Genomic DNA, 11415 nt, shown 5'->3' with positions numbered 1-11415 from the left:
CCTTAGTGCTGGTTAAGGAGAATCATTAACCAGCTGGTTAGGAGAGATATCACACCTTAGTGAAGGGAACATTAACCAGCTGGTTAGGAGAGATATCACACCTTAGTGAAGGGAACATTAACCAGCTGGTTAGGAGAGATATCACACCTTAGTGAAGGGAACATTAACCAGCTGGTTAGGAGAGATATCACACCTTAGTGAAGGGAACATTAACCAGCTGGTTAGGAGAGATATCACACCTTAGTGACATTAACCAGCTGGTTAGGAGAGATATCACACCTTAGTGAAGGGAACATTAACCAGCTGGTTAGGAGAGATATCACACCTTAGTGAAGGGAACATTAACCAGCTGGTTAGGAGAGATATCACACCTTAGTGACATTAACCAGCTGGTTAGGAGAGATATCACACCTTAGTGAAGGGAACATTAACCAGCTGGTTAGGAGAGATATAACACCTTAGTGACAGTTGGAGTCGTTGTAAATAAGAATGAGTTATTAACTGACTTGTTAACATTTTAGGTAAATAAAAAAGTCATTTTGTTCCCCTGATCCCAGAGACCGTCAGGAGAAAGAGGAGGCGGAGAGGGAGGGTCGGACACTGCATGAGGAGGAGGAGACCGACGCCGCCGCCGTACACAGCCCCTTCCAGCCAATCGGCAACGTCATCAATGAGGTGTGGAATACACTGGGCCAATCAGCATCAACTTTGTTGATTTGCTTGAAATGGCACTCTATTCCCTATGTAGTGCACTGGTTTTGACCAGAGCCCTATGTGTTCGTTGTAGTGTCCCCTTTAGGGAATAGGGTGCCATTTGAGCCGCAGGGTCAATGGGTTGGTGGGTCCAGCTGTGTTAATGCCATGGGGGGGGTCCAGCTATATTAATGCCATGGGGGGTGGGGTCCAGCTATATTAATGCCATGGGGGGGTCCATCTGTATTAATACCAGGGGGTTCCATCTGTATTAATACCATGAGGGGTTCCAGCTGTGTTAATGCCATGGGGAGGTTCCAGCTGTGTTAATGCCATCGGGGTTCCAGCTGTGTTAATGCCATCGGGGGTTCCAGCTGTGTTAATGCCATCGGGGTTCCAGCTGTATTAATGCCATCGGGGTTCCAGCTGTGTTAATGCCATGGGGGTTCAGCTGTATTAATGCCATGGGGGAGGTTCCAGCTGTATTAATGCCATGGGGGTTCAGCTATATTAATGCCATGGGGTTTTCCAGCTGTATTAATGCCATGGGGGGTTCCAGCTGTATTAATGCCATGGGGGGGTGTTCCAGCTGTATTAATGCCATGGGGGGGAGGTTCCAGCTGTATTAATGCCATGGGTGGTTCCAGCTGTATTAATGCCATGGGGGGGTTCCATCTGTATTAATGCCATGGGTGGTTCCATCTGTATTAATGCCAGGGGGGTCCAGCTGTATTAATGCCATGGAGGGGGTTCAGCTGTATTAATGCTATGGGTGGGTTCCAGCTGTATTAATGCCATGGGGAGGTTCCAGCTGTATTAATACCATGAGGGGGTTCCAGCTGTGTTAATGCCATGGGGTGGTTCCAGCTGTATTAATGCCATGGGTGGTTCCAGCTGTATTAATGCCATGGGTGGGTTCCAGCTGTATTAATGCCATGGGATGGTTCCATCTGTATTAATGCCATGGGGGGTTCAGCTGTATTAATGCCATGGGAAGGTTCCATCTGTATTAATGCCATGGGGGGTTCAGCTGTATTAATGTCATGGGGGTTCCAGCTGTATTAATGCCATGGGGGGTTCCATCTGTATTAATGCCATGGGGAGGTTCCAGCTGTATTAATGCCATGCGGGGTTCCAGCTGTATTAATGCCATGGGGAGGTTCCATCTGTATTAATGCCATGGGGGGTTCCAGCTGTGTTAATGCCATGGGGGGCTAGCTGTGTTAATGCCATGGGGGGTCCAGCTGTATTAATGCCATGGGGGGTCCAGCTGTGTTAATGCCATGGGGGATTCCAGCTGTATTAATGCCATGGGGGTTCCAGCTGTATTAATGCCATGGGGGTTCAGCTGTATTAATGCCATGGGGGTCCAGCTGTATTAATGCCATGGGGGTCCAGCTGTATTAATGCCATGGGGGGTTCCAGCTGTATTAATGCCATGGGGGTCCAGCTGTGTTAATGCCATGGGGGGTCCAGCTGTGTTAATGCCATGGGGGGGTTCCAGCTGTATTAATGCCATGGGGGGGTTCCAGCTGTATTAATGCCATGGGGGGGTCCAGCTGTATTAATGCCATGGAGGGGGTTCAGCTGTATTAATGCTAGGGGTGGGTTCCATCTGTATTAATGCCATGGGGTGGTTCCAGCTGTATTAATGCCATGGGGAGGTTCCATCTGTATTAATGCCATGGGTGGGTTCCAGCTGTATTAATGCCATGGGTGGGTTCCATCTGTATTAATGCCATGGGGGTTCCATCTGTATTAATGCCATGGGATGGTTCCAACTGTATTAATGCCATGGGGGGTTCAGCTGTATTAATGCCATGGGAAGGTTCCATCTGTATTAATGCCATGGGGGTTCCAGCTGTATTAATGCCATGGGGGTTCCAGCTGTATTAATGCCATGGGGGTTCCATCTGTATTAATGCCATGGGGGTTCCAGCTGTGTTAATGCCATGGGGGTTCAGCTGTATTAATGCCATGGGTGGTTCCAGCTGTATTAATGCCATGGGGGGTCCAGCTGTGTTAATGCCATGGGGAGGTTCCATCTGTATTAATGCCATGGGGGTTCCAGCTGTGTTAATGCCATGGGGGGTTCCAGCTGTATTAATGCCATGGGGGGTTCCAGCTGTATTAATGCCATGGGGGGGTTCCAGCTGTATTAATGCCATGGGGGGTTCCAGCTGTATTAATGCCATGGGGGTTCCAGCTGTATTAATGCCATGGGGGGTCCAGCTGTGTTAATGCCATGGGGGTTCCAGCTGTGTTAATGCCATGGGGGTTCCAGCTGTATTAATGCCATGGGGGTTCCAGCTGTATTAATGCCATGGGGGTTCAGCTGTGTTAATGCCATGGGGGTTCCAGCTGTGTTAATGCCATGGGGGTTCCAGCTGTGTTAATGCCATGGGGGTTCCAGCTGTATTAATGCCATGGGGGTTCCAGCTGTATTAATGCCATGGGGGTTCCAGCTGTATTAATGCCATGGGGGTTCCAGCTGTGTTAATGCCATGGGGGCTTCCAGCTGTATTAATGCCATGGGGGGTTCCAGCTGTATTAATGCCATGGGGGGTCCAGCTGTATTAATGCCATGGGAGGTTCCAGCTGTATTAATGCCATGGGGGGTTCCAGCTGTATTAATGCCATGGGGGGTTCCAGCTGTGTTAATGCCATGGGGGGGGTCAGCTGTATTAATGCCATGGGGGTTCCAGCTGTATTAATGCCATGGGGGGGTTCCAGCTGTATTAATGCCATGGGGGGTCCAGCTGTATTAATGCCATGGGGGGTTCCAGCTGTATTAATGCCATGGGGGGTTCCAGCTGTATTAATGCCATGGGGATCCAGCTGTATTAATGCCATGGGGGGTTCCAGCTGTATTAATGCCATGGGGGTTCCAGCTGTATTAATGCCATGGGGGTTCCAGCTGTATTAATGCCATGGGGGTTCAGCTGTATTAATGCCATGGGGGGTTCCAGCTGTATTAATGCCATGGGGGGTTCCAGCTGTGTTAATGCCATGGGGGTTCCAGCTGTATTAATGCCATGGGGGGTTCCAGGTGTATTAATGCCATGGGGGGGTTCCAGCTGTGTTAATGCCATGGGGGTTCCAGCTGTATTAATGCCATGGGGGTCCAGCTGTATTAATGCCATGGGGGTTCCAGCTGTGTTAATGCCATGGGGGTTCCAGCTGTGTTAATGCCATGGGGGGTTCCAGCTGTGTTAATGCCATGGGGGTTCCAGCTGTATTAATGCCATGGGGGTTCAGCTGTATTAATGCCATGGGGGTTCCAGCTGTATTAATGCCATGGGGGGTTCCAGCTGTGTTAATGCCATGGGGGTTCCAGCTGTATTAATGCCATGGGGTTTCCAGCTGTATTAATGCCATGGGGGGTCCAGCTGTGTTAATGCCATGGGGGGTTCCAGCTGTATTAATGCCATGGGGGTTTCAGCTGTATTAATGCCATGGAGGGGTCTGTATTAATGCCATGGGGGTTCCAGCTGTATTAATGCCATGGGGGTTCCAGCTGTATTAATGCCATGGGGGTTCCAGCTGTATTAATGCCATGGGGGGGTCCAGCTGTATTAATGCCATGGGGGGGGTCCAGCTGTATTAATGCCATGGGGAGGTTCCAGCTGTATTAATGCCATGGGGGTTCCAGCTGTGTTAATGCCATGGGGGTTCCAGCTGTATTAATGCCATGGGGAGGTTCCAGCTGTGTTAATGCCATGGGGGTTCAGCTGTATTAATGCCATGGGGGTTCAGCTGTATTAATGCCATGGGGGTTCCAGCTGTATTAATGCCATGGGGGTTCCAGCTGTGTTAATGCCATGGGGGTTCCAGCTGTATTAATGCCATGGGGGTTCCAGCTGTATTAATGCCATGGGGGTTCAGCTGTATTAATGCCATGGGGGTTCAGCTGTATTAATGCCATGGGGGGTTCCAGCTGTGTTAATGCCATGGGGGTTCCAGCTGTATTAATGCCATGGGGGTTCCAGCTGTATTAATGCCATGGGGGTTCAGCTGTATTAATGCCATCGGGGGGGTTCCAGCTGTGTTAATGCCATCGGGGGTTCCAGCTGTATTAATGCCATCGGGTGGTTCCAGCTGTGTTAATGCCATCGGGGGTTCCAGCTGTATTAATGCCATGGGGGGGTTCCAGCTGTGTTAATGCGTGTTCCATCCATGCAGAATGAAGACAAGCTGAAGAAGAGACCGACAGGAGGGCAGGTGGGTGGTGCCAACGATGCTAGAGAAGGAGGGCAGGAAGAGGAAGAGGAGGAGGAGGAGGAAGAGGACAGCGAGAGACAGACTCCAGAGAGCGGTGCAGCCTCAGTGGAGCGGACGAAGAAGAAGACGAGTAAACTGAGACTGAAGAGGAAACACAGAGTGGATCCTCTGAGGACGGAGGAGACAGCAGCCCCCGAGAGCCCCACACCTCCACCACTACCTGGTGAGAGACACACCTCCACCACTACCTGGTGAGAGACACACCTCCACCACTACCTGGTGAGAGACACACACCTCCACCACTACCTGGTGAGAGACACACACCTCCACCACTACCTGGTGAGAGACACACCTCCACCACTACCTGGTGAGATCCACACACCTCCACCACTACCTGGTGAGAGAGACACACATCCACCACTACCTGGTGAGATCCACACACCTCCACCACTACCTGGTGAGATCCACACACCTCCACCACTACCTGGTGAGAGAGACACACATCCACCACTACCTGGTGAGAGACACACCTCCACCACTACCTGGTGTGAGACACACCTCCACCACTACCTGGTGAGAGACACACACCTCCACCACTACCTGGTGAGAGACACACCTCCACCACTACCTGGTGAGAGACACACCTCCACCACTACCTGGTGAGAGACACACCTCCACCACTACCTGGTGAGAGACACACCTCCACCACTACCTGGTGAGAGACACACCTCCACCACTACCTGGTGAGAGACACACCTCCACCACTACCTGGTGAGAGACACACCTCCACCACTACCTGGTGAGAGACACACCTCCACCACTACCTGGTGAGAGACACACCTCCACCACTACCTGGTGAGAGACACACCTCCACCACTACCTGGTGAGAGACACACCTCCACCACTACCTGGTGAGAGACACCTCCACCACTACCTGGTGAGAGACACACCTCCACCACTACCTGGTGAGAGACACACCTCCACCACTACCTGGTGAGAGAGACACCTCCACCACTACCTGGTGAGAGACACACCTCCACCACTACCTGGTGAGAGACACACCTCCACCACTACCTGGTGAGAGACACACCTCCACCACTACCTGGTGAGAGACACCTCCACCACTACCTGGTGAGAGACACCTCCACCACTACCTGGTGAGAGACACCTCCACCACTACCTGGTGAGAGACACACCCCCACCACTACCTGGTGAGACACACCTCCACCACTACCTGGTGAGAGATCCACACACCTCCACCACTTTCTTTGTTTTAGTGGGATGGGCTTCTACTAATAATGTATTTAGTTGTTGTTGTTTTAGTGGGATGGGCTTCTACTGATAATGTATTTAGTTGTTGTTGTTTTAGTGGGATGGGCTTCTACTAATAATGTATTTAGTTGTTTTAGTGGGAGGGGCTTCTACTAATAATGTATTTAGTTGTTGTTTTAGTGGGATGGGCTTCTACTAATAATGTATTTAGTTGTTGTTGTTTTAGTGGGATGGGCTTCTACTAATAATGTATTTAGTTGTTGTTTTAGTGGGAGGGGCTTCTACTAATAATGTATTTAGTTGTTGTTTTAGTGGGATGGGCTTCTACTAATAATGTATTTAGTTGTTGTAGTGGGATGGGCTTCTACTAATAATGTATTTAGTTGTTGTTTTAGTGGGAGGGGCTTCTACTAATAATGTATTTAGTTGTTTTAGTGGGAGGGGCTTCTACTAATAATGTATTTAGTTGTTGTTGTAGTGGGATGGGCTTCTACTAATAATGTATTTAGTTGTTGTTGTTGTTGTAGTGGGATGGGCTTCTACTAATAATGTATTTAGTTGTTGTTTTAGTGGGATGGGCTTCTACTAATAATGTATTTAGTTGTTGTTTTAGTGGGATGGGCTTCTACTAATAATGTATTTAGTTGTTTTAGTGGGATGGGCTTCTACTAATAATGTATTTAGTTGTTGTTGTAGTGGGATGGGCTTCTACTAATAATGTATTTAGTTGTTGTTGTTGTTTTAGTGGGATGGGCTTCTACTAATAATGTATTTAGTTGTTTTAGTGGGATGGGCTTCTACTAATAATGTATTTAGTTGTTTTAGTGGGATGGGCTTCTACTAATAACGTATTTAGTTGTTGTTGTTGTTTTAGTGGGATGGGCTTCTACTAATAATGTATTTAGTTGTTGTTTTAGTGGGATGGGCTTCTACTAATAATGTATTTAGTTGTTGTTTTAGTGGGATGGGCTTCTACTAATAATGTATTTAGTTGTTTTAGTTGGATGGGCTTCTACTAATAATGTATTTAGTTGTTGTTTTAGTGGGATGGGCTTCTACTAATAATGTATTTAGTTGTTGTTGTTTTAGTGGGATGGGCTTCTACTAATAATGTATTTAGTTGTTGTTTTAGTGGGATGGGCTTCTACTAATAATGTATTTAGTTGTTGTTGTTTTAGTGGGATGGGCTTCTACTAATAATGTATTTAGTTGTTGTTGTTTTAGTGGGATGGGCTTCTACTAATAATGTATTTAGTTGTTGTTGTTTTAGTGGGATGGGCTTCTACTAATAATGTATTTAGTTGTTGTTGTTTTAGTGGGATGGGCTTCTACTAATAATGTGTTTAGTTGTTGTTTTAGTGGGAGGGGCTTCTACTGATAATGTATTTAGTTGTTGTTGTTGTTTTAGTGGGATGGGCTTCTACTAATAATGTATTCAGTTGTTGTTGTTTTAGTGGGAGGGGCTTCTACTAATAATGTATTTAGTTGTTGTTGTTTTAGTGGGAGGGGCTTCTACTAATAATGTATTTAGTTGTTGTTGTTTTAGTGGGAGGGGCTTCTACTGATAATGTATTTAGTTGTTGTTGTTGTTTTAGTGGGAGGGGCTTCTACTGATAATGTATTTAGTTGTTGTTGTTTTAGTGGGAGGGGCTTCTACTAATAATGTATTTAGTTGTTGTTGTTTTAGTGGGAGGGGCTTCTACTGATAATGTATTTAGTTGTTGTTGTTTTAGTGGGATGGGCTTCTACTAATAATGTATTTAGTTGTTGTTGTTTTAGTGGGAGGGGCTTCTACTGATAATGTATTTAGTTGTTGTTGTTTTAGTGGGATGGGCTTCTACTAATAATGTATTTAGTTGTTGTTGTTGTTGTAGTGGGATGGGCTTCTACTGATAATGTATTTAGTTGTTGTTGTTGTTTTAGTGGGAGGGGCTTCTACTGATAATGTATTTAGTTGTTGTTGTTGTTTTAGTGGGATGGGCTTCTACTAATAATGTATTTAGTTGTTGTTGTAGTGGGATGGGCTTCTACTAATAATGTATTTAGTTGTTGTTTTAGTGGGATGGGCTTCTACTAATAATGTATTTAGTTGTTGTTGTTTTAGTGGGAGGGGCTTCTACTAATAATGTATTTAGTTGTTGTTTTAGTGGGATGGGCTTCTACTAATAATGTATTTAGTTGTTGTAGTGGGATGGGCTTCTACTAATAATGTATTTAGTTGTTGTTGTTGTAGTGGGATGGGCTTCTACTAATAATGTATTTAGTTGTTGTTTTAGTGGGAGGGGCTTCTACTAATAATGTATTTAGTTGTTGTTGTTTTAGTGGGATGGGCTTCTACTAATAATGTATTTAGTTGTTGTAGTGGGATGGGCTTCTACTAATAATGTGTTTAGTTGTTGTTTTAGTGGGAGGGGCTTCTACTAATAATGTATTTAGTTGTTGTTGTTGTAGTGGGATGGGCTTCTACTAATAATGTATTTAGTTGTTGTTGTTTTAGTGGGATGGGCTTCTACTAATAATGTATTTAGTTGTTGTTTTAGTGGGATGGGCTTCTACTAATAATGTATTTAGTTGTTGTTTTAGTGGGATGGGCTTCTACTAATAATGTATTTAGTTGTTTTAGTGGGATGGGCTTCTACTAATAATGTATTTAGTTGTTGTTTTAGTGGGATGGGCTTCTACTAATAATGTATTTAGTTGTTTTAGTGGGAGGGGCTTCTACTAATAATGTATTTAGTTGTTGTTTTAGTGGGATGGGCTTCTACTAATAATGTATTTAGTTGTTTTAGTTGGATGGGCTTCTACTAATAATGTATTTAGTTGTTGTTGTAGTGGGATGGGCTTCTACTAATAATGTATTTAGTTGTTGTTGTAGTGGGATGGGCTTCTACTAATAATGTATTTAGTTGTTGTTGTAGTGGGATGGGCTTCTACTAATAATGTATTTAGTTGTTGTTGTTTTAGTGGGATGGGCTTCTACTAATAATGTATTTAGTTGTTGTTGTAGTGGGATGGGCTTCTACTAATAATGTATTTAGTTGTTTTAGTGGGATGGGCTTCTACTAATAATGTATTTAGTTGTTTTAGTGGGATGGGCTTCTACTAATAATGTATTTAGTTGTTTTAGTTGGATGGGCTTCTACTAATAATGTATTTAGTTGTTTTAGTGGGATGGGCTTCTACTAATAATGTATTTAGTTGTTTTAGTTGGATGGGCTTCTACTAATAATGTATTTTGTTGTTTTAGTTGGATGGGCTACTCCCAAAATGTCTAGGCTTCCCAAGCTGGAGCCTCTTGGCGATAGGAGTCGATCCGGTAATGATGTTTAAAGTGACTGTCTAGACCTGTCATCTGACTAACTAACTAACCACTAACTAACCATCTGTCTGTTCCTCATCTAGCAGCCTGTTCATGTCATCTGACTGTCTCCACCACCACTCCACTGCTGTATGTTAACCACTAACTAACCACTAACTAACCACTAACTAACCATCTGTCTGTTTCTCATCTAGCAGCCTGTTCATGTCATCTGACTATCTCCACCACCACTCCACTGCTGTATGTTAACCACTAACTAACCACTAACTAACCACTAACTAACCACTAACTAACCATCTGTCTGTTCGTCATCTAGCAGCCTGTTCATGTCATCTGACTATCTCCACCACCACTCCACTGCTGTATGTTAACCACTAACTAACCACTAACTAACCACTAACTAACCACTAACTAACCACTAACTAACCATCTGTCTGTTCGTCATCTAGCAGCCTGTTCATGTCATCTGACTATCTCCACCACCACTCCACTGCTGTATGTTAACCACTAACTAACCACTAACTAACCATCTGTCTGTTCGTCATCTAGCAGCCTGTTCATGTCATCTGACTGTCTCCACCACCACTCCACTGCTGTATGTTAACCACTAACTAACCACTAACTAACTACTAACTAACCATCTGTCTGTTCCTCATCTAGCAGCCTGTTCATGTCATCTGACTGTCTCCACCACCACTCCACTGCTGTATGTTAACCACTAACTAAACACTAACTAACCACTAACTAACTACTAACTAACCATCTGTCTGTTCCTCATCTAGCAGCCTGTTCATATCATCTGACTGTCTCCACCACCACTCCACTGCTGTATGTTAACCACTACCTAACTACTAACTAACCACTAACTAACCATCTGTCTGTTCCTCATCTAGCAGCCTGTTCATGTCATCTGACTGTCTCCACCACCACTCCACTGCTGTATGTTAACCACTAACTAACCACTAACTAACCACTAACTAACTACTAACTAACCATCTGTCTGTTCCTCATCTAGCAGCCTGTTCATGTCATCTGACTATCTCCACCACCACTCCACTGCTGTATGTTAACCACTAACTAACTACTAACTAACCATCTGTCTGTTCGTCATCTAGCAGCCTGTTCATGGCATGCTGTTGTTTCTTCTCTTTCACTAACAGCTGATGATGGCTCTTATTCCATGTTAAACACTGACCCCATTTCCTCTTTGTCTACAGAGCATGTTAAACACTGACCCCATTTCCTCTCTGTCTACAGAGCATGTTAAACACTGACCCCATTTCCCCTCTCTGTCTACAGAGCATGTTAAAAACTGACCCCATTTCCTCTCTGTCTACAGAGCATGTTAAACACTGACCCCATTTCCTCTCTGTCTATAGAGCATGTTAAACACTGACCCCATTTCCTCTCTGTCTATAGAGCATGTTAAACACTGACCCCATTTCCTCTCTGTCTATAGAGCATGTTAAACACTGACCCCATTTCCTCTCTGTCTATAGAGCATGTTAAACACTGACCCCATTTCCTCTCTGTCTACAGAGCATGTTAAACACTGACCCCATTTCCTCTCTGTCTACAGAGCATGTTAAACACTGACCCCATTTCCTCTCTGTCTACAGAGCATGTTAAACACTGACCCCATTCCTCTCTGTCTATAGAGCATGTTAAACACTGACCCCATTTCCTCTCTGTCTACAGAGCATGTTAAACACTGACCCCATCTCCTCTCTGTCTAATCATGTGACTGACCCCATTTCCTCTCTGTCTACAGAGCATGTTAAACACTGACCCCATTTCCCCTCTGTCTATAGAGCATGTTAAACACTGACCCCATTTCCTCTCTGTCTACAGAGCATGTTAAACACTTACCCCATCTCCTCTGACTTTGTCTGTCTACAGAGCATGTTAAA

The 11415-nt window shown here is 45.2% G+C and overlaps 1 protein-coding gene across 1 annotated transcript; it reads left to right on the top strand.

Annotated features, from left to right (window-relative positions):
• Positions 1-557: 557 nt before the first annotated feature.
• On the top strand, positions 558-11087 carry LOC135566763 (ADP-ribosylation factor-like protein 13B; the record flags this gene model as incomplete). The annotated part of the gene is made up of 3 exons (XM_065014383.1): positions 558-675; positions 4876-5137; positions 9434-11087. Coding segments are annotated over 3 exons (463 nt in total), but the record flags the coding sequence as incomplete, so codon positions are not given.
• Between the last annotated feature and the right edge of the window lie 328 nt (positions 11088-11415).

Source organism: Oncorhynchus nerka, unplaced genomic scaffold (genome assembly GCF_034236695.1).
Source record: "Oncorhynchus nerka isolate Pitt River unplaced genomic scaffold, Oner_Uvic_2.0 unplaced_scaffold_3428, whole genome shotgun sequence".
Classification (NCBI taxonomy): Eukaryota; Metazoa; Chordata; class Actinopteri; order Salmoniformes; family Salmonidae; genus Oncorhynchus; species Oncorhynchus nerka.
The sequence above is the reverse complement of the archived record's forward strand: the minus strand, read 5'-3'. Positions and strand labels throughout refer to the sequence as shown.